The sequence below is a fragment of the Pseudophryne corroboree genome, chromosome 1, assembly GCF_028390025.1.
Source record: "Pseudophryne corroboree isolate aPseCor3 chromosome 1, aPseCor3.hap2, whole genome shotgun sequence".
NCBI lineage: Eukaryota > Metazoa > Chordata > Amphibia > Anura > Myobatrachidae > Pseudophryne > Pseudophryne corroboree.
In genome coordinates, this window is record NC_086444.1 from 145,910,525 (window position 1) to 145,935,245 (window position 24,721).

The 24,721-nt window shown below is 47.1% G+C and overlaps 1 protein-coding gene across 7 annotated transcripts in view; it reads right to left on the reverse strand.

Moving 5' to 3' along the window:
* MAST4 (microtubule associated serine/threonine kinase family member 4) overlaps positions 1 to 24,721 on the reverse strand; it is an 875,018-nt gene that overhangs the window by 307,564 nt on the left and 542,733 nt on the right. For all 7 annotated transcript variants that reach the window (XM_063963429.1, XM_063963416.1, XM_063963420.1 and 4 more), the window contains one exon: positions 19,814 to 19,845. In XM_063963429.1, the coding sequence (XP_063819499.1) occupies positions 19,814 to 19,845 (32 nt within the window). The remainder of the gene's footprint in view (positions 1 to 19,813; positions 19,846 to 24,721) is intronic.

Here is a 24,721-nt window from a genome sequence, read left to right on the forward strand (position 1 = left end):
GGTTCACCGTCATACTGAAGATTTTGAGGAAGCAGGACCTGGTTTCTGTTCTTGGGAACCTGTTGGTACAGGTTTTCTGGACTTTCCCCGACCTCATCTAAAGAAGGTGGGAGGGGGGTTGGATTTTTTAAATTTTGCGGACTGAAAGGACTGCAGTGTAGGCGTAGGATAAGATTTCCTAGCCGATGCTGCTGCGGAGGGAAGAAAGGTTGAATTACCCGCAGTCGCCGTGGAAATCCAGGCATCCAATGCGTCCCCAAACAGGGCCTGACCTGAGAAGGGTAGGTTCTCCACACTTTTCTTGGATTCCGTATCCGCAGTCCATTGGCGTAGCCAGAGTCCTCTGCGTGCTGAGACTGCCATGGAAGTAGGCCTTGCATTAAGCAGGCCAATGTCCTTCATGGCCTCCACCATGAAACCTGCAGAATCCTGTATGTATAGTATCTAATTCCTCCAGTAATGTGCCTGACCACTTTACTATGGCTTTAGAAATCCACGCACAAGCAATAGTGGGCCTTAAAGCCACGCCTGTAGCAGTATATAGTGATTTGAGCATAGTCTCAATCTTGCGTTCAGCCGGCTCCTTTAAGGCGGTTGAACCAGGGACCGGTAAAACCAACTTTTTTTGACAACCTAGATACAGAAGCGTCTACTATCGGTGGGTTTTCCCACTTCTTCCTGTAGTCTTCAGGGAAAGGGAAAGCAATGAGAATTTTTTTTAGGGATCTGGAATTTTTTTCTCTGTGTTTTACCAGAATTTTTCAAACAAGGAGTTTAACTCCTTAGAAGCAGGGAAGGTAAGTGAGGATTTCTTATTTATGGTAAAATAAGTTTCCTCTTCCTGCTCTGGTACCTTCTCAGAAATATGCAAAACATCCCTAACGGCTTCAATCATTAGTTGCACCCCTTTAGCAAGGGATGCATCCCCCCCTGCATATCCCCATCACCGTCTCCTGTATCAGAGTCAGTATCCGTGTCAGCTTGCATTATCTGGGCAAGTGTACGTTTTTGTGGGTATGTAGGTGGATTTTTAGACGAAGTAGTGGGGGCTGAATACATCATATCCTCCACAGATTTTTTCAAAAACTGCGTCTCTTTCTCAGTATGTGACATCCTTGTTGAAATCTGGGATATCATTACCCTTAAAGAATCCACCCATGCGGGTTCGGATTCAGAAGGCTGAGAAAGTATATTGCAGTCCTGAGTACATGGAATGGACTCCTCAGGAGAAGATAAACACCCTGCAGCACAGGACACAGAGCCCTTACACATGGTAATGTGGGATTTGCACACGTATACACACACACCGGAAAATGTAGGACACAGTTTCCCCCATAGTACCTTCAGAGAGTTACAGAGTATTAGGAGCCAGCCACACTGCGCCTCTGTAGGCTGTTATTATGATAAAAGCCCGGCGCTAACTAGTTAACCTTAATAGGGTAGCTAGTACATTTAACACACTCCCCCCTGTCTATAATACCCTGGTACCGCAGAGGTAGCGTTGGAGTTAAGTGGAGGGCAGCGCTCCCTGTCAGCGTCCTTGTTCTATGATCTGCAGGGAGAAAATGGCGCTGGTGAGTGCTAGATCCGCTCTGAGAGGAAGCCCCGCCCCCTGTAATGGTGCGCGGCTTCCCGCAGTTATTCTTTATGGGTGAATTATGTGATGCCGGCGGTTGGGCTCCCGGCGGCCAGCATACCGGCGCCGGAATCCCGACTGCTGGCATACCGACAGCTGAGCGAGCGCAAATGAGCCCCTTGCCGGCTCGGTGGCGCGCTACGCTATCTATTCTCCCTCCAGGGGGGTCGTGGATCCCCAACAGGGAGAAAAGATGTCTGTATGCCGGAGGTCGGGATTCCGGCACCGGTATGGCGGTCGTCGGGAGCCCGTCCGCCGGCAACCTGAAGACCACCCATTCTTTATACTGGACTGAGGATTTTGTGTGTTAACAGCGGGATTAGCCCCTGTTAACTATGTGACCAGTGTAGGGTTAATGCGCTGGCTCAGGACGCCCCTCAAGCGTCTACATGTGCATGTTGCTGAGCCTTCCAGGAGCGCAGCCTGTCAGAGCTGCACTCCAACCCTTGTGCCGCCATACCCGCCGACGCTGTACTCATCACTCTTCTATCTTCTGGCTCTGTTAGGGGGTGGCGGCCGTGCTGCGGGAGTGAGCGGTCGCCTCGTGGGCTTGCGATCAGTACCCTCAGGAGCTCAGTGTCCTGTCAGCAGAGTAGAGAACCATTAACTCTCCATTAAGTTGGTTCCTACTCCCCCCCTAAGTCCCACGAAGCAGGGAGGCTGTTGCCAGCAGCCTTCCTGTAAATTAACTAACTCTAGAAAACAATAAAACTAAGAAAACTCCTAGGAGCTCCCTAGCTGTGACCGGCTCCTCCGGGCACATTTTCTAAACTGAGTCTGGTAGGAGGGGCATAGAGGGAGGCTCCACACTATTAACCTCTGAAAGTGCCCATGGCTCCTAGTGGACCCATCTATACCCCATGGTACTAAATGGAACCCCAGCATCCTCTAGGACGTAAGAGAAAAAATAAGATTTTACTTACCGATAAATCTATTTCTCGTAGTCCGTAGTGGATGCTGGGGACTCCGTCAGGACCATGGGGAATAGCGGCTCCGCAGGAGACAGGGCACAAAAGCAAGCTTTTAGGATCACATGGTGTGTACTGGCTCCTCCCCCTATGACCCTCCTCCAAGCCTCAGTTAGGTACTGTGCCCGGACGAGCGTACACAATAAGGAAGGATCTTGAATCCCGGGTAAGACCCAAACCAGCCACACCAATCACACCGTACAACTTGTGATCTGAACCCAGTTAACAGTATGATAACAATGAAGTAGCCTCTAAAAAAGATGGCTCACAACAATAATAACCCGATTTTTGTAACAATAACTATGTACAAGTAATGCAGACAATCCGCACTTGGGATGGGCGCCCAGCATCCACTACGGACTACGAGAAATAGATTTATCGGTAAGTAAAATCTTATTTTCTCTAACGTCCTAGTGGATGCTGGGGACTCCGTCAGGACCATGGGGATTATACCAAAGCTCCCAAACGGGCGGGAGAGTGCGGGTGACTGCAGCACCGAATGAGAGAACTCCAGGTCCTCCTCAGCCAGGGTATCAAATTTGTAGAATTTTACAAACGTGTTCCCCCCTGACCACGTAGCTGCTCGGCAAAATTTTAAAGCCGAGACCCCCTCGGGCATCCGCCCAAGATGAGCCCACCTTCCTTGTGGAATGGGCATTGACAGATTTTGGCTGTGGCAGGCCTGCCACAGACTGTGCAAGCTGAATTGTACTACAAATCCAACGAGCAATAGTCTGCTTAGAAGCAGGAGCACCCATCTTTTGGGGTGCATACAATATAAACAGCAAGTCAGACTTTCTGACTCCAGCCGTCCTGGAAATATATATATATATATATATATATATATAGGGCCCCGACAACGTCTAGCAACTTGGAGTCCTCCAAGTCCCTAGTAGCCGCAGGCACCACAATATGTTGTTTCAGGCGAAACGCTGACACCACCTTAGGAAGAAACTGGGGACGAGTCCGCAGTTCTGCCCTGTCCGAATGGAAAAACAAATATGAGCTTTTTTTAAGACAAAGCCCCCAATTCTGACAATCGCCTGGCCGAGGCCAGGGCCACAACATGGTCCCTTTCCATGTGAGATATTTCAAATCCACAGATTTGATCGGTTCAAACCAATATGATTTGAGGAATCCCAACACTACGTTGAGATCCCACGGTGCCACTGGAGGCACACAAGGGGCTGTATATGCAATACTCCCTTGACAAACGTCTGGACTTCAGGAATTGAAGCCAATTTTTTCTGGAAGAAAATCTACAGGGCCGAAACTTGAACCTTAATGGACCCCAATTTGAGGCTCATAGACACTCCTGTTTTCAGGAAGTGCAGAAATCGACCTAGTTGAAATTTTTTCGTGGGGCCTTCCTGGCCTCACCCACGCAACATATTTTCACCACATGTGGTGATAACGTTGTGCGGTCACCTCCTTCCTGGCTTTGACCAGGGTAGGTATGACCTCTTCCGGAATGCCTTTTCCCTTAGGATCCGGTGTTCAACCGCCATGCCGTCAAACGCAGTCGCGGTAAGTCTTGGAACAGACAAGGTCCCTGCTGGAGCAGGTCCTTTCTTAGAGGCAGATGCCACGGTTCCTCTTGGAACAGACATGGTTCTTGCTGAAAGCAAATCCCATCTTAGCTCCCGAGGCCATTAGTCCTCTGTGAGCATCTCTTGAAGTTCCGGGTACCAAGTCCCTCTTGGCCAATCCGGAGCCACGAGTATAGTTCTTACTCCTCTACGTCTTATAATTCTCAATACCTTGGTTATGAGAAGCAGAAGAGGGAACACATACACCGACTGTTACACCCACGGTGTTACCAGGACGTCCACAGCTATCGCCTGAAGGTCTCGTGACCTGGCGCAATACCTGTCCCGTTTTTTGTTCGGGCGGGACGCCATCATTTCCACCTTTGGTCTTTCCCAACGGTTCACAATCATGCGGAAAACTTCCCGATGAAGTTCCCACTCTCCCGGGTGGAGGTCGTGCCTGCTGAGGAAGTCTGCTTCCCAGTCGTCCACTCCCGGAATGAACACTGCTGACAGTGCTATCACATGATTTTCCGTCTAGCGAAAAATCCTTGCAGTTTTGACCACTGCCCTCCTGCTTCTTGTGCCGCCCTATCTGTTTACGTGGGCGACTGCCGTGATGTTATCCCACTGGATCAATACCGGCTGACCTTGAAGCAGAGGCCTTGCTAAGCTTATAGCATTACAAATTTGCTCTTAGCTCCAGTATATTTATGTGGAGAGAATTCTCCAGACTTGATCACACTCCCTGGAAATTTTTTCCCTGTGTGACTGCTCCCCAGCCTCTCAGGCTGGCCTCCGTGGTTACCAGCATCCAATCCTGAATGCCGAATCTGCGGCCCTCTAGAAGATGAGCACTCTGTAATCACCACAGGAGAGACACCCTTGTCCTTGGATATAGGGTTATCCGCTGATGCATCTGAAGATGCGATCCGGACCATTTGTCCAGCAGATCCCACTGAAGAGTTCTTGCGTGAAATCTGCCGAATGGAAGCGCTTCGTAATAAGCCACCATTTTTTACCAGGACTCTTGTGCAATGATGCACTGACACTTTTCCTGGTTTTAGGAGGATCCCGATTAGCTCGGAAAACTCCCTGGCTTTCTCCTCTGGGAGAAACACCCTTTTCCTGGACTGTGTCCAGAATCATCCCTAGGACCAGCAGACGTGTCGTCGGAACAACTGCGGTTTTGGAATATTTAGAATCCACCCGTGCTGTCGTAGAACTACTTGAGATAGTGCTACTCCGACCTCCAACTGTTCTCTGGACCTTGTTCTTATCAGGAGGTCGTCCATTTTCTTTGAAGACGAATCCTCATTTCGGTCATTACCTTGGTAAAGACCCGGGGTGCCTTGGACACTCCAACGGCATCGTCTGAAACTGATAGTGACAGTTCTGTACCACGAACCTGAGGTACCCTTGGTGAGAAAAGCAAATTTTGGGACATGGAGGTAAGCATCCCTGATGTCCCGGGACACCATATAGTCCCCTTGTTCCCAGTTCGCTATCACTGCTCTGAGTGACTCCATCTGGATTTGAACCCTTGTAAGTGTTCAAATTTTTCAGATTTAGAATCGGTCTCACCTAGCCTTCTGGCTTCAGTACCACCCTATAGTGTGGAACAATACCCCTTTCCTTGTTGTAGGAGGGGTAATTTTATTATCACCTGCTGGGAATACAGCTTGTGAATTGTTTTCAATACTGCCTCCCTGTCGGAGGGGGACATTGGTACAGCAGACTACAGGAACCTGCGAGGGGGGAAACGCCTCGACATTCCAATCTGTGCCCCTTTGATACTACTTGTAGGATCCAGGGGTCCTGTACGATCCCAGCGTCATGCTGAGAACTTAGTAGAAGCGGTGGAGGGCTTCTGTTACTGGGAATGGACTGCCTGCTGCAGTCTTCTTCCCTTTCCTCTATCCCTGGGCAGATATCTTATAGGGACGAAAAGACTGAGGCTGAAAAGACGGTGTCTTTTTCTGCAGAGATGTGACTTAGGGTAAAAAACAGTGGATCTTCCAGCAGTTGCCGTGGCCACCAGGTCCCATGGACCGACCCCAAATAACTCCTCCCCTTTTATACGGCAATACATCTTTGTGCCGTTTGGAATCTGCATCCCCTGACCACTGTCGTGTCCATAAACATCTTCTTGCAGATATGGACATCGCATTTACTCTTGATGCCAGAGTGCAAATATCCCTCTGCGCATCTCGTATATATAGAAATGCATCCTTTAAATGCTCTATAGTCAATAAAATACTGTCCCTGTCAAGGGTATCAATATTTTTAGTCAGGGAATCCGACCAAGCCACCTCAGCTCTGCACATCCAGGCTGAGGCGATCGCTGGTCACAGTATAACACCAGCATGTGTGTGTATACTTTTTAGGATATTTTTCTGATAAGCATGTGAGCGCCTTATCCACCCTGAGGGGTGTTTCCCAATGCGCCTTAACTTCTGGCGGGAAAGGGTATACCGCCAATAATTTTCTATCGGGGGAAACCCACGCATCATCACACACTTCATTTAATTTATCTGATTCAGGAAAAACTACAGGTAGTTTTTTCACCTCACACATAATACCCTTCTTTGTGGTACTTGGAGTATCAGAAATATGTAACACCTCCTTCATTGCCCTTAACGTGTGGCCCTAAAGGAAAATACGTTTGTTTCTTCACCGTCGACACTGAAATCAGTGTCCGTGTCTGGGTCTATGTCGACCGACTGAGGTAAATGGGCGTTTTTACAAGCCCCTGACGGTGTCTGAGACGCCTGGACCGGTACTAATTTGTTCGCCGGCCGTCTCATGTCGTCAACCCACTTGCAGCGTGTTGACATTATCACGTAATTCCATAAGTAAGCCATCCATTCCGGTGTCGACTCCCTAGAGAGTGACATCACCATTACAGGCAATTTGCTCCGCCTCCTCACCAACATTTTCCTCATACATGTCGACACACACGTACCGACATACAGCACACACATAGGGAATGCTCTGATAGAGGACAGGACCCACTAGCCCTTTGGGGAGACAGAGGGAGAGTTTGCCAGCACACACCAAAATGCTATAATTATACAGGGACAACCCTTATATAAGTGTTCCTCCCATATAGCATTTAATATATATGTATATCGCCAAATCAGTGCCCCCCCTCTCTGTTTTAACCCAGTTTCTGTAGTGCAGTGCAGGGGAGAGCCTGGGAGCCTTCCCCTCAGCCTTTCTGTGAGGGAAAATGGCGCTGTGTGCTGAGGAGAATAGGCCCCGCCCCCTTTTCGGCGGGCTTCTTCTCCGGAGATTGTGAAGTCTGGCAGGGGTTAAATACATCCATATAGCCTCAAGGGCTATATGTGATGTATTTTTCGCCATACAGGTATTCTACATTGCTGCCAGGGCGCCCCCCCCCCGCGCCCTGCACCCTCCGTGATCGCTGTGGGAAGTGTGCTGACAGACAATGGCGCACAGCTGCAGTGCTGTGCGCTACCTGAGGAAGACTGAAAAGTCTTCTGCCGCCTGGTTCCGGACCTCTTCAATCTTCAGCATCTGCAAGGGGGTCGGCGGCGCGGCTCCGGGACGAACCCCAGGGCGAGACCTGTGTTCCGACTCCCTCTGAAGCTAATGGTGTCCAGTAGCCTAAGAATCCAATCCATCCTGCACGCAGGTGAGTTGAAATTCTCTCCCCTAAGTCCCTCGATGCAGTGAGCCTGTTGCCAGCAGGACTCACTGAAAATAAAGAACCTAAAAACTTTTTCTAAGCAACTCTTTAAGAGAGCCACCTAGATTGCACCCTTCTCGGACGGGCACAAAAACCTAACTGAGGCTTGGAGGAGGGTCATAGGGGGAGGAGCCAGTACACACCATGTGATCCTAAAAGCTTGCTTTTGTGCCCTGTCTCCTGCGGAGCCGCTATTCCCCATGGTCCTGACGGAGTCCCCAGCATCCACTAGGACGTTAGAGAAAACACTTTTTACTGTGCTCATAGTAAGATAATTTACATTTAACATCTCATCAACCAACACTTTCAAAGGGATGTATTAGGGATCCCGCCAGCCAGAATGCTGGCGCCGGAATCCCAACACCTGTCAGAATACCAATGACGGCATTCCGACAAGCAGGATTCTGAATATAAGTGTCTTGGGGAGGTTAGGTTTTGGCTGTGGGGGAAAGGTTAGGTTTAGGCAGCGGGGAAGGAGGGTTAGGTTTAGGCTGCGGGGAGGGGAGGTTATGTTAGGCTACGTGAACCGAAGGTTAGGGTTAGGGTTAGGTTTCGGGGTGGGATGGTTAGGGCTAGGGGGAGGGCGAGTATTAGGTTTAGCTCCCTCCTGCACACCTGTCGGCATTTCAAATACTCGGGATGCAAGGGTCGGTATTATGAACGCTGGCATTCCGAATGCCGGGATAGCGCACCCAAACACTTTCAAATACAGGGCCTGATTCATAGATGGATTCTGCTGTGTCCACTTTAGCGTCCATTGGCGGAGTCTTGGGTTCGATAATATGCAAATGCTAGTTTCAGCCTCCCCCTTGTATACTAGCGTGCTCCAGAGAGGCCCAGCCCAGAGGCACCCATTTTCTGCGCCCCTATACGCAGTAGCACTGTCAGTGGTTCTAGACCAGTGGTTCTTAAACTCAGTCCTCCGTTCACATTTCCCAGGTCACCCGGCAGGTGCACTGTGTATTACCGTCACATTTTAAAAATCCACAGGTGACCAGGAAAACATGAACTGTGTAGGCGTACTGCCTCCGTTTGAACATGGCCTCTGTTGAACATATATGGAAGCAGCTATGCTTCCGAGAACACTTTCAATTTAACACCCGCAGCACTCCCAAAACACACCCATGTGATGGATATTTTTTGTGTTCACTTTGGACCATCTCCCAGTCACCACCCGGGAATGCCCATCAATTGGCTATTACAGTTCTGCTACCAGCGGCAATGCCCTATGCATTAAGTATCTTCGTGCATACAGTCAGGGTAATGCATGCACCGTAGGGGTTTCCAGAAAACTTTGCGCATGTGCAGTAGTAAATAATCACTCAACTGCACAAACCTCTGAACCAGGCCCACAATCTACTTCATGCAATGTAGTGTATAGTTTTGGTTCCCTGTCCTTAAGCATGCTGCTTTGTAAAGTCCAACTCTGTTTTTCTGACATAGATGGAATAGAACGAGTGAATAGTACAGTCTGGCATATGAGCAGCTGCATAGGAACAAAATACTGGGGACTAACGCTAGTAACACACCTGCACACAGTTGAATATCTGAATTATTATCTGCCCTAATATCATTACAAAAGTGATGGTGTTAAATTATCAGCAGAAATGTCAGACAGATGACTGGAAAATGTGCACGATATTGGCTCATTATATATCGTGAAACAGGTCAGATCCAATCATCTGATCCGACTTCTTTGGAACAATAATCAATCCTGGGTGCTGTGTACCCATAGTGCAGGATTATTAGCAGGGAAGATGGGGTGGCCTCCAAGTGGTTCACACACACGGGAGTTCCCATACACTAGTGTGAAGGGAACTGTGGCATGTAAGAACGGAGGTCTCTCTGGCATAATGTGAACTGGGGGCAATACAGTGTTTTTCAAACATTTGTGGCGCTGGGAAAAATAGGAATTTAATACCTACCGGTAATTCCTTTTCTCGTAGTCCGTAGTGGATACTGGGGAATACTAGGTTACCATGGGGTATAGATCGGGTCCACTGGAGCCTGGCACTTTAAGAAAATAATAGTGTGTGCTGGCTCCTCTCCTCTATGCCCCTCCTTGCAGACTCAGTCTAGAAAACTGTGCCTGAGGAGATGGGCATACTTTGAGAGAAGGATAGAACACATAAAGCTGTGAGGTAACGAACCAACACACAACAATAAGAAGCAGAGCTAACCAGAACAGAGGAAAGCAATGCTAACAATATAAGGGTAGCGACGCTAACCAAACATGGAACCGGGAAGCAACAGCAACCCCAAACCAATACTTACAACTAGGTAAGCAGAACGAAGCACTGAGGCGGGCGCCCAGTATCCACAATGGACTACAAGAAAATTAATTACCGGTAGGAACTAAATTCCTATTTTCTTTTACGTCCTAGTGGATACTGGGCAGTACTAGATTACCATAGGGACGTCCCAAAGCTCCCATAACGGGTGGGAGAGTGCTGAGATCCCTGCAAAACCGCCTGACCAAACTGAAGGTCTTCTTTGGCCAAGGTGTCAAACCTGTAGAATTTAACAAAGGTGTTCACACCAGACCAAATTGCTGCACGGCACAACTGTAATGCCAAGTCGCCCAGGAAGAACCCACCTACCTTGTGGAGTGGACCTGAACAGAAATCAGCAGCAGCAGAGCTGCCAAGTATAGGCTTGTTGGATAGTCAATTTGAGCCAACGAGCAATGGACAGTTTGGAGGCAGGATGACCAATTTTCTTAGCATCATAAAGGAAGAAAAGCGAGTCAGACTTCCTGTGACGAGCCGTCCTTTTGATGTAAATCCTCAAAGCCCGTACAACATCCAGGGACTTTGGAGCAACTGAAGATAAGACTGGAACCACAATAGGTTGATTCACATGAAAGGCCGATACCACTTTCGGCAAAAACTGTGGGCGAGTTCTGAGCTCCGCCCTATCCTTGTGAAACACCAAGTAAGGGCTCTTACAGGACAAGGCCACCAATTCTGACACACGCCTGGCCGAAGCCAAGGCCAGTAACATAACAGTCTTCAGGTATTTCAAGTATACAGATGTGGATAAATCCACAGGGAACCAGCGCTCAAACCCTATTTGTAGTGGTGAATGATACGGTTATAAAGTGAAACTAAAATCAATAATGAAAAAGCAGGTAATATACTTAAGGTTGTTTATTCTAAGATGCTGAGATACTTTCTTTCCCAACAGGTATAAATTCGGTTTAAAAGTCAATCAGTGATTGGGGCACGCTCCTGGTTTGAGCTTAAATTCTGAAGTGCAAGGTTCAATTGAAAGAACAAATGCTGTAATCTTTGTTAAGTCGAAAAAAAGAAAAAGAAAAAGAAAAATGCCACAAAAAAATATTAATGATAATATGTACTAAAGTCCAAACGGTTTGCAAGTCTATACAGACAGTGGCGTCCCGCTAATCTGTGCTCTGAAGTGAAGGATTCTCTTGTGAAGTGATGAACAGTTGACAGCGGTAGTGTATGCTTTGGTTAGAGTGGAGAATAAGGACCCTGGACTGGCGCTATTCCTCCTGCAGCACGTCCCACAGTAGAGCGCCCAAATCAGGCCCGCTCTGTGGGGCCGCTGACCTGGGGTGTGCGCCTGTCACAGAGGCGAAGTGGACCCGGCCGGAGATCTCCGAGCGGCTGGCCGCGCCTCTCCTCCTTCTACAGGGACTTACCTTCTCCCTTCCCCTCCGCCTTCCACTCTCCGCTGTCTCGGGCTTCTTCCGTCGCCTGGCAACCGGTTGCTTCCGGAACTCCGGATCACGTGACCGGATGGTTTGCGGAAAGGATTAGTTTCCTCCCAGAGGAAGACCCTAACAGGTCGAAACGCGTTGGAGCTACCCATCTATACTACATTGGACTGAGGACGAATATTCACTACAAAGAAGGACAGTACTGCTAATCCTTTCCGCAAACCATCCGGTCACGTGATCCGGAGTTCCGGAAGCAACCGGTTGCCAGGCGACGGAAGAAGCCCGAGACAGCGGAGAGTGGAAGGCGGAGGGGAAGGGAGAAGGTAAGTCCCTGTAGGAGGAGGAGAGGCGCGGCCAGCCGCTCGGAGAGCTCCGGCCGGGTCCACTTCGCCTCTGTGACAGGCGCACACCCCAGGTCAGCGGCCCCACAGAGCGGGCCTGATTCGGGCGCTCTACTGTGGGACGTGCTGCAGGAGGAATAGCGCCAGTCCAGGGTCCTTATTCTCCACTCTAACCAAAGCATACACTACCGCTGTCAACTGTTCATCACTTCACAAGAGAATCCTTCACTTCAGAGCACAGATTAGCGGGACGCCGCTGTCTGTATAGACTTGTAAACCGTTTGGACTTTAGTACATATTATCATTAATATTTTTTTGTGGCCTTTTTCTTTTTCTTTTTTTCGACTTTACAAAGATTACAGCATTTGTTCTTTCAATTGAACCTTGCACTTCAGAATTTAAGCTCAAACCAGGAGCGTGCCCCAATCACTGATTGACTTTTAAACCGAATTTATACCTGTTGGGAAAGAAAGTATCTCAGCATCTTAGAATAAACAACCTTAAGTATATTACCTGCTTTTTCATTATTGATTTTAGTTTCACTTTATAACCGTATCATTCACCACTACAAATAGGGTTTGAGCGCTGGTTCCATGTGGATTTATCCACATCTGTATACTTACCATTTAAGGGGGGGTGGGACACCCCTCATTACCAGCAGCACACCCCGCCTCAGATTAACACCTCAGTGCGCAGAGAACCCATTTCTGTATATTCAGGTATTTCAAGTCAACCCTCTGCAAGGGTTCAAACCAATCCGACTAGAGAAAGGTCAACACCACATTGAGGTCCCACGGAACAAAGGGTGGCTGAATGTGCAACATCCCCTTAAGAAAGGTCTGTACTTCAGGAAGTACTGCCAGTTTTTTCTGAAAGAAGATAGAGAGAGCCGAGATCTGAACCTTGATGGAGCCTAATCGTAGGCCCTTATCCACTCCTGCTTGCAGGAACAGTAGAAACCAGCCCAGACGGAATCCACAGGAGAACATTTTCGACCCTCAGACCAAGAAACATACTACTTCCAAATACGGTGGTAATGTATGGAGGTAACTACCTTACGGGCCTGTACCATAGTGGAAACCACCTTGGATGGAAGACCCTTCCTGGTTAAAATTTCCCTCTCAACCTCCAGGCCGTCAAACATAGCCGCTGTAAGTCTGGATAGATGAAGGGTCCTTGTTGAAGAAGGTCCTTGAGAAGCGGCAGAGGCCAGGGTTCTTCCAACGACAGGGTCAGGAGGTCCGCATACCAGGCCCGCTGAGGCCAATCCGGGGCAATGAGAATTGCCTGTACCCTTTCCTTTTTGAGTCTTTTCAGAACTCTTGGAATTAGAGGAATCAGAGGAAACAGGTAAACAAAGTGATAATTTCATGGCATCGTCAGAGTGTCTAACGCAACCGCCTGTGGGTCCCTCGTTCTGGAGCAGTAACGACGGAGCTAGATGAGAAGCCATCAGGTCTATTTGTGGATAAACCCACCGGTGAACGAGATGTTGAAACACCTGAGGGTGGAGGACCCATTTCCCTGGATGGAGGTCGTGCCTACTTAGGAAGTCCACTTCCCAGTTGTCCACTCCTGGAATGTAAATGGCCGAGATAGCTCTTGCGTTGGCTTCCGCCCAGAGGAGTATTCCTGACACCTCTTGCATTGCGGCCCTGCTTCTGGTTCCTCCCTGCCAGTCGATGTATGCCACCGCCGTGGCGTTGTCCGACTGCACCTGGATGGCCTGATTCCGAAGGAGGGATGAGGCCCGTATGAGAGCGTTGTAAATCGCCCTGAGTTCCAGGATGTTGATTGGAAGAGCTGATTCCTGAAAGGACCACGTCCCCTGGAACTGCGCCCCTTGAGTCACAGCCCCCTAACCCTGGAGGCTGGCATCCGTTGTCAACAGTGTCCAGGATAGGGTGTTGAAACTCCGATCCTCCATCAGATGGGAAACTTGTAGCCACCATACTGTAGTAGGGATATCCGTGCTTTTGGTGACAGGGTTATATGCTGATGCATGTGCAGGTGAGATCCCGACCATTTGTCCAAACAAATCCAGTTGAAACGGTCACGCATGGAACCTGCCGTACTGTATCGCCTCGTAGGAGGCCACCATCTTGCCCAGCAAGTCGATACAAAGGTGAATCGAGAGCACACAAGGTTTCAGCACCATCTGGACCATAGACTGATTAGTCAAAGCCTTGTCCCTGGGAAGGTAAACCTTCTGAGACACCGTATCCAGGATCATCCCCAGGAACTGAATTCTCTGAGACGGTTCCAAGTGAGATTTCTGGAAATTGAGTATCCATCCATGCTCCGTAAGCAAACGAGTAGTCAAGTTGATGCTGTGCAGAAGCTGTTCCCTGGACACCGCCTTTATCAGGAGATCGTCCAGGTATGGAATTATTTCGACACCCCTCATGCGCAGTTGTAGCATCATTTCCACCATAACCTTTGTAAATACCCTTGGGGCTGTGGAGAGACCGAAAGGTAAGGCCTGAAACTGGTAATGCTGGTCCAGAATCGCAAACCCTGAGGAATGCTTGATGAGGGGGCCAAATTGAGATATGTAGGTATGCGTCCTTTATATCCAGGAACACCAGAAACTCCCCCTCCTCCAGATTCACTATCACTGCTTTTAGAGATTCCATCTTGAATTTGAACACCCGAAGATACGGGTTCAGGGATTTGAGATTTAAGATTGGGCTTACCGAGCCATCCGGCTTCAGAACCACAAAGAGACTCGAGTAAAACGCCTTTGTGTGCAACTGAGGAGGCACTGGAACAGTAACTTGCACTGCCTGCTGTAAGGAAATCTTGACCTGAAGAATCTGTGAGGAGGGAGTTACTGGAATTCCAGCCGGTATCCTTGGGATACGAGGTCCCTCACCCAAGGATCCCGGCAGGACTCTGCCCTACCTGAAACTCGCCTTGCTGCTGGGGCCAACCGTCACGTGGAGGGCTTTGTGGAAGAGGATCCTGAGGTCTGGTCAGCAGGTCCAGCAGCAGCTGGTTTACAGGACTTACCGCAAGATCCTCTAGCAGCAATGGAGGTGCCTCTGGCCCTGCCTCTGAATCTGGCCACCCGAAAGGACTGCAGGGAGGATCCAGGATAGGGACGCCTGGCAGGTGGTGGAGCAGACGGCAGAGATGTAGATTTACCTGCAGTTGCCTGAGATATCCACTTGTTCAGTTCTTCCCCGAACAAGGCATCACCTGTAAAAGGAAGGTTTTCAACTCCTTTTTTGGAATCGGCATCCACTGACCATTGACGCAGGGCTCTACGAACCGATACTGCCATAGTAGTGGTATGGACATTAATGATACTAAGTTCCTTAACGGCCTCACTCATAAAGTTTGCAGCGTCCTGGATGTGTTGTAGTAATGTAACTATCTCTTCCTGAGGTAGTGGAAGCAATCCTTTCAAAATTTCATCAGACCATTTTACCATGACTCAATTCAGCCACATACTGTACAATGGTAGGGCGTTGGGCTACACCTGCTGCAGTATAAATAGATTTAAGAGTGGTTTCAATTTTGCGATCAGCTAAGTCTTTAAGGGAAACAGCCCCAGGTAAAGGTAAAACTATCTTACGTGACAGCCTGGACACAGAGGTATCCACTGTCAGCGGGGTGTCCCAGACTTTCCTATCCTCTGTAGGGAAGGGGAATGAATTTAACATCCATTTAGGGGTAATAAATTTCTTTTCAGGATTAATCCATGCTGCCCTGGCCAGGGAATCTTTAAGTCTTTAGAAACCGGGAAGGTTGCAGAGGACATTGGCTTCACATTAAAATACAATTCCTCTGCCTGCTCTTCCTCCTTATTAGAGATATTAAGCACCTCTCTAATGGCATAAATGAGGGCTTTAACACCCGAGGACACCTCAGCCTCTCCCTCATCAAGCTCTGGTAGTTCAGAATCAGAGTCGGATTGTAACAATTGATGGAGAGTGCGTTTGTGAGAGACCAACAGGGGGGGCTGAAGAGCCTGTCTGTGGTCGGCAGCAGTTACCATAAACATGTCCATAGTTTGTTTCAGGGCTTGCCTTTCTTGCTTAGCCGTAGCTAACTCTGTATTAATATTGGAAATCATAGTTTTAAATGATTCCATCCACTCTGGTGCCTGTACATCACTACCTTGTGAAGGAATTGAGCATTGAGTACACATAAGTGACCCCTGTGAGGAAGGTGTAAACCTAGCCTTGCATAAAGTACACACAGACTTTTTAGCAGACATGCTTGAGCAGAAAGTACACAGATTAGTATGAAAAACACAGCAGTATTAGTGAGATATGCACAGTAACCCAGACTACCCTGAATGGAGTGACATAGAGAGATATGGGAACCAGCACACTACACCACAGACTGAGCAGGGCCCCTCAGGGTGACCTCCGAGTGTAATTGTCCACACAGCGGCAAAACCGCTGATAATGAGCTCCCCCCTCACTATAACCCCCTGGTTCCAGTTACAATGGTGATTCAGTGGGTCCTGGAGGAGCAGTCTCGGCGTGCAGCAGCAGGAAATGGCGCAGTTTGGCTTCTGGTTCCTCTCTGGGAAGCCCCGCCGCCATAATGTCGTGCAGTCCCTGCATTATTTTTATACTGGCTCTCCTTATAATGTGGAGGTGAACACTGTCCCTCATGAAACTATCATGCACCGGGGACCTGCTAACCGGGTCTCCGGTGTAACACTCACTGCACCGCATCTGTCTTTGGCATATGTTAAGGGGTGACGGCATGCTGCTGGCGTGGGCTCACCCTCTGGGAGTGCGAGAACATCACCTCAGGAGCACAGTGTCCTGTCAGCTGGGATGATGAACCATTAACTCTAAGGAAGTTGGTTCGGCCCCCACCTTAAGTCCCACGACGCAGGCAGACCGGTTGCCAACCAGTGTGCCTGAAAACAATAAACTAAAATTAATTTCTGAAGAAAACTCTCTGGAGAGCAACAGAATGCATCCGGCTCCTTGGGCACATTTTCTAAACTGAGTCTGCTAGGAGGGGCATAGAGGGGAGGAGCCAGCACACACTATTATTTCTTAAAGTGCTATGCTCCAGTGGACCCGATCTATACCCCATGGTTATCTAGTATTCCCCAGTATCCACTAGGACGTAAGAGAAATTAACACACTATGGGGGACAATTACTAAGCAGTGATAAGAGCGGAGAAGTGAGACAGAGGAGAAGTTGCCCCATCAACCAATCAGCAGCTCTGTATAATTTTATAGTATGCAAACTACAGATGTTACTTCAGTGCTGATTGGTTGCCATGGGCACTTCTCCACTTTTATCACTGCTTAGAAAATGTACCCCTATATTTTTTTCATAACATCACCAGAATATCGTATTGACAATTGTATTGGTAGGGGCCTCCACAAGAGAGCTGCTGCAAACATACTCTAAGATTATTGATCTGAGCAAATTTTTCAATGGTTTCATAATCTTTCCTATTTACGATTGAATTTGCTTTCCTTATTACTTGTTGCAGCTGAACCAAAAATGAATAGTAATATATAGAGATATCAATAAAGCAGCAATTATTCAGACCTATAGCAAACTACTAAATCTACTAAATAAATAGTAGATCATGGTTGTCCAGAAATGAAACAATGGGTGTAGTGAGGAAATAAATCTTTTTGTCAGTTCTAAAAGAAAAATGATACTATCAATCTTCTGGCCCATCACACTTATGAACAAATATTATTGAGGCATCTATTTGTCATACGCATAATTCCAGGCGCCGGTCATATCTCTCGCTATCCTCATATCACCAGACTTGGCAGTTATAAAATGAAAACCGCTGTGTGACTCTAAAAGTGGGGAATTACTGCATTTTTCAAAGAGAAAAATAATAGATAAAATGACATCAAACACATGAACTAATACAGATATTGACAAACACCTTCACCATGCACCTAAGCGAATGTATTTGTGACATGTATACTCTGACAAGTTCTCTTCGGACTTCACAGTTACACCCAGATAATAAAATATAATCATAGGGATTTTCGCATACAGCATAGATATTTCAGTCACATCAGATAGGTGTGAGAGTGCGTATATTATTTTTAGCATTGTTTATTTATGTGATGCCGCAAGGGGTTCCGCAGCGCCTCACAAAGTACATAAACAAATTAGCAAAACAAGAAAATGATGACTTACAGTACAAGACAATGTAGGATAGGTACAGTATTTGGTATATAAACATTTCTGCATCAAGGGACAGGACACTGAAATAATCATCAGGGTGTCAGAAACCGAGGGTTAGGATACAGTATGTACAGCTAATGTACTGTAAGTGAATATACACAACTGTAATATCGCTATCCTAAAGCTGCAGTGGTCTTGCACAGAAATCCTTTTTCCTATTGGATGTCAGGAATCCAATCCCTGGATGGTGTTGGTAACGGAACTGCACTGAATTGGGTTGGGTATGAATTACCAGCTGTTGGGGTGCCAGCGGTCACATGACCAACCGTGGCATCCCGACAATATACGTTGTATATTCCACAGCTGACGCGGCATGTAACAAGACATTGGGCCTAATTCTGAGTTGATCGCAGCAGCAATTTTGTTAGCAATTGGGCAAAACCATGTGCACTGCAGGGGAGGCAGATATAACATGTGCAGAGAGAGTTAGATTTGGGTGGGGTGTGTTCAAACTGAAATCTAAATTGCAATTTAAAATAAAGCAGCCAGTATTTACCCTGCACAGAAACAAAATAACCCACCCAAATCTAACTCTCTTTGCAAAGGTTATATCTGCCCCCCCCCTGCAGTGCACATGGTTTTGCCCAATTGCTAACAAATTTGCTGCTGCGATCAACTCAGAATTACCCCCATTGTGCCATCGTACAGCAAATTGTGCAGTGTGCGTGTGATGTATCAAAGTCTGATGTTTATATCAAAAGAAGGCTAGTGAAGGTGTCAGCTTTGAGAGCTCTTCTGGCTAAGCAACACACTGGGGGTTATGAGAGAGACAGTAAGTTCCTCTGAAATCCTGCACAGATATGAGACAAGGGGAACAGTTGCGGAATCAGAGTATCCAGATGATTCCTGTTATGATGCAAGCTGCAGATATTGCCTAAATGGCTATAGGTGAGGGTCTTAGGGGAGGGACCCTCTCTCCCCTGTTTACATATGGAGGTATAGCTCAGAACATAAAAATGGGGAGTTCAGAAATGGACAATCCATTTAAATTTGTCCCACAGATCCTATCTTTTGTGTGTCTGAATTGTAAATGTATCTATTACATTAGCCAACAAAATGGGAAATGAATATCCCTCTTGATTATACATTCAGGACAAATTTGACCATGCTCATGATCTACCTAAACCACAAACTGGGTCCATCCTGGGTCAATCAGGGCCTCGCCCATTTTGGAGTGAGCACACACATTTAAACTGCTGGGAATCAGGCCTGTTGGCAGGTAGGACGTGAAATGACCAAGTTAACTGTGATTTCAAATAGACAATCGTTAGCTTAAACTCAACCCAGCCAATGAAACCAGAAACTTGGAGGACTCTACAGTATAAGCACCTCTGTAAATCACATTAACAAGTCTACCAAACATGAACCTATTTATGCAAGCAATCAGATTCTAAATGATCCGTCATGATGGTCTTATGGAAGCACAAATTGTGATGAATATAAACTTAAGTTATTTGATATAACCGACAATATTGTCAACAAGGAGATTTAGAGGACAAAAGTCAATCTTGAACGTATACGCATGTACTGGCATGTGGTGAGGATCTTTGATATATGTAGATTTGTATCCACATAAAACATGGACGGCAAACACTAATCAACAGGAGCTGCAATATTGAACTCTGCATACAGTGTGTGTGTTTTGTAACTCAGCTGCCAATATCTGCTTTATGAATAAAACATCAATATGAATTCAATGTCAGTCTTCACTAAAGACATTATAAAATGCAACTCATTTACTCACAAGCTTCCCCGTCTTGGTAGGCTTAGTTCTTTCTGAAAGAGAATAAAGTAATATTCAGTAAGAAGGGGGACATAATGCCTGGGTGCAGTCAAAAAGCTAATGAAATATACATATACAGTTATTTCATTACAATATCTGAAATACATAAATTTTAGTTGGAGATGTAGGAAGGCCATGAAAAGTAAATTGAATCTGCATAAAGAAAATATAAAAATTAAATAAATAATAATAATAATAATAATAATGATGATGATAAAATAACTAGGTGGTGTTGTAGAACAGGTTATTATAGAATCAAGACAATAGTTTATCACAAAGAGAAACAATGCAGGTGCATTATTCAAACATTAGTAGTTAGTAATATATTTTGGAATAAATGTTGTAATTAATTAGAGTTTTATTGCATAATTGTGTCCAAAGTTATGGATGTATCCACCAGTAATGGTGTTATCCCTCCTAAGTAAGTTTTTACAACAGTGTATAAGAATATATTAGTAACATTAATGGTACTTTTATAGTTTTGTTTCAATCAAACTGTACCCTCCAACTACAAGCCACTTATTAGAAATGAGATGAACTCTTTCTTATCTACCTACTGTAGTTTCCAGCGATGTCTATTGAAAAAATCTAAACAGAAAAGTAATTATAAAGAGAGAGGAAAAATTAACAGCATCACTCGGAGTTAGTACATATTAGTACATAATGTCTAGCAGCTGACATTTTGGGGCACACTTGCCCCTTTATCAAGGTGATAAAAGGACAAGTAAGCCCGAACTGTTGGATGTTAGAGATTATGCACTAATATATGACCTTTTACTAGTCTTGAGTACCACTGTTTATTTCAACTCTACATACATTGATCAAGAGGGCATCATAGTGCAGAAAAAAAAAAAAAATATATATATATATATATATATTTATTTATATTTGGCACACTCACAGTCTTGTGCATACCCAGTGCCACCCTGTTGGGGGGAACACTATAATATTCAAAATCTGTAAATAAGTCCGCAGGACCTGTAATATCACTTTAATGTTGTGGGTAATACAAAATTTTAATTAATAAGTCCCTGGTGAGTGTACTCTCACTTACAGATGATAGACAGACAGATAGAGACAGACAGATAGAGACAGACAGACAGACAGACAGAGTGACAGACAGATAGATAGATAGATAGATAGATAGATAGATAGATAGATAGATAGATAGATAGATAGATAGATACATACATAAAGCCTGATTAAACCCTGTGGAGGTGCATAGGGAGTAAAAATCTTGGGGCCTCCCTTGCAAATTATCTCCCAATACATTATTAATTTTGCCACCAGTTTACGATCCGGAATCTGTAATGTGACCAGGGCCGTAACCATGTGTGTGCTAAGTGTGCTTTGCACACAGCGCACTTGTGATGGAGGCGCATTGTGCACTGACCCCCCTGCTTGGCTCCCCTGCTGTGTTCCATAACTTCCATAGTGGCAGGCAGCACTGGCGAGTCCCCCACTGTGCAGGAGAAGTGTGATCCGCTGCGGGCGCGGGCACACCTGTCTGCGGGGTCAGCTGCTGGGAGGGGCAGCTGGTAGCAGCTCCGTCTGGAGCAGGTGAGCACTGGGACTGCGCTGGCCTGTGTCTGCTGTGCGTCACACAGCGCGGCTCAGCAACTAGCAGCGGCGCGGCCGCGCTGGCTGTAATGGAGACGGAGCGGGCTGCAGGGATAGGGAAATGCTGTCTCCGACCACCCACCAAGACCAGCAGCTGCCGCAACCGCCGGAGGCCGAATTGCCAGGCACCCGCTGTGATACCTGCTCTGCCTGGCCTCGGATGACCCAGCAGCTTTCCTCACCTTAATTTCCCCAGCAGCCCAGCCTTCTCCACTCTGTCCCAGCCTGTGGGACAAGAAAGCATACAGGGTTCCTCCCCGACCCACATCCTGCAAGTAAAGGTAAGTTACACACACACACACACATACATACATACATACATACATACACTACACATTGCTCTCACACACACACACTACACTTTACTCACACGCAGGGCCGTAACTACGTGTGTGCCAGGTGTGCCTGGCACACAGCGCAGTTGCCCTGAGGGCGCAACGGCCAGCAGCATGTAATGAGTTAAATTGACTCATTATATGCCGCCTCTGCTGTGTGCGCCGCGCTGGGAGGAGAGCTGCAGCGCCGGAGGCAGCGGAGAAGGAGGAGGAGGGAGGGGGACTGGAGCCACAGCAGCACTATGTAATTGGTAGCAGCGCTGCTGCAGCAGTCCCTCTCCTTCCGTATTGGCTGTCCGGCGCTGCTGTGAATGCTGGGATGCGGTTCCTTCATCCCAGCATTCACAGCGGCGGCGGGCAGCCAATACGGAAGGAGAGGGGACTGCTGCAGCGGTGCCTCTACCAATTACATAGCGCTGCTGCGGCTCCCGTCCCCCTCCCTCCTCCTCCTTCTCTCCTGCCTGCACCGAGGGATCTGCCAGCACGCAGAGCGATGGTAAGTATCTCTCTCTCCCTCTCTCTCTCTATTCTGAAAAATGGGTATGCTGTCTGCCGTAATGTGTAAAAAGGGGGACGCTGTCTGCCGTAATGTGTAAAAATTGCGACGCTGTCTGCCGTAATGTGTAAAAAGGGGGACGCTGTCTGCTGTAATGTGTAAATTAGGGGACACTGTCTGCCATAATGTGGAAACAGGGGACGCTGTCTGCCATAATGTGTAAAAAAGGGGACGCTGTCTGCCGTAATATATAAAAAGGGGACACTGTCTGCTGTAATGTGTAAAAAGGGGACGCTGTCTGCCATAATGTGTAAAAAAGGGGACGCTGTCTGCCGTAATATATAAAAAGGGGACACTGTCTGCTGTAATGTGTAAAAAGGGGACGCTGTCTGCCATAATGTGTAAAAAAGGGGACGCTGTCTGCCGTAATGTGTAAAAAAGGGGACGCTGTCTGCCGTAATGTGTAAAAAAGGGGACGCTGTCTGCCGTAATATGAAAAAAGGGGACGCTGTCTGCAGTAATGTGTAAAAAGGGGACGCTGTCTGCAGTAATGTGTAAAAAGGGGGACGCTGTCTGCCGTAATATGTAAAAAGGGGACGCTGTCTGACATAATGTGTAAAAAGGGGGACGCTGTCTGCCGTAATGTGTAAAAAGGGGGACGCTGTCTGCCGTAATGTGTAAAAAGGGGGACGCTGTCTGCCGTAATGTGTAAAAAGGGGGACGCTGTCTGCCGTAATGTGTAAAAAGGGGACGCTGTCTGCCGTAATATGTAAAAAAGGGGGATTGTCTGCTGTAATGTGTAAAAGGGGCTCTACCTGGTGTAGTGGCGCTACTGTGCAGCGTAATTTGAATAATGGAGACTACTGTGCACCGTAGTATGAATTGTTATTATTTTGTGGCCACGCCCCTTCCCCGTGAAGCCATGCCCTATATATTTTTCGCACCACTACGGCACGCACTGCCACTATCTTGCATGGTGGGGGGGGGCAATGCTGTTTCTTGCACACAGCGCTAAATTGCCTAGTTACGGCACTGTATGAATCTGATGTCTTTGGTAGGGATGCAGCTAAAATACCGACACCAGAATCCCGACGTTCAGGAGACAGACACCGGAATCCCGACAGCTGGTGAAATTCCGCCGGACGGAATCCCGACTACCACCAATGTTCCACTCAATTGGTGGGTCCACGCCACCAACCAAGTGGGAATATAACCTGTGACGAGTGAAGCAAGCCACCGGGCCCGAAGCGTGGACTTGCTGCCTCGATTCAGACAGAGGGAATGCCGCTGTCCGTATACTGACAGCCAGCATCCCGTCCTGGCGGTAACACATACCAATTCCCTATGGTTTATGTACTTTATATTGTTAATGGGTATGTTACTTTAGTACAGTATTTTCGCTATAGAGTCTTTAATGTAAAGTTTTCGTTTCTCAATTTAAAAAAGCTAGATTGCAATTTTCTTTCAAGATCAAATCAATATTATTTCAATCCCCTAAAAGCCATGGGGCCCATAGTTCGGTACCTACTCTGCCGGTGTAGTTCATTGGGTCGACCCTAACTAGGTTGACAGTCATTAGGTCGACACCTGAAATAGGTCGACATGGAAAAGGGTTTTTTTTTTTTTTTTTTTGGTGTCGTTTTCTTCGGAAAGTGACTGGGAACCCCAATTAGTGCACCGTGCGCTTGGCACAGGATGGACGTACAGACTTTTCACACTTTTGACTGCATGATATTTATGCATACATAGTTCACGGATAGCTACATCTGTTCCAGCTGATATGCTAATTGTAGGATTAAGGAGGATATATAGACAATTATGTAGGACTCCCCCATATCTTAAAAAAAGATCCTCTAACGCAGGCCTGGCCAACCTTTGGCTCTCCAGATTTGTGAACTATAAATCCCAGCATTTCCTGTCACCGTTTTCACAATCTCTACTAGCAAAACTGGGACAGGGCATGCTGGAACTTGTAGTTTCGCAACAACTGAAGAGCCACAGGTTGGCCAAGCCTGCTTTAACAGATTGAAATGCACTGGTTCTGAAGAAAGTCTTACCTGGATGGAAAGAAGGACTGTTTGTTGTGACTGTGTGTACATCTACATGCAAAGTACTATCTTACTTCTAGTAGGAGTCCTATCGGCCTGCTTGAAAATTTGTTTTTCTATGATGCATATGTTCATGCTATGAACCTCTCTCTCACCCCTCTCTCCGGTATGTCCTGGACTGGGAGAGGAGGATACGACTGCCTATTTTATCTGAGTGTTGCATTTACATGCCTGTATTTTAGTCTAAGGCTGTAAGTGTGATTATTAGATGGTAACCCATTATTCTAACCCTAAAGGTGGTTGCCTTGTTACATAATTTACCTATGAGGGTGCTGGCTCACTGCGGATTCACTGTTCATGATTTGATGAA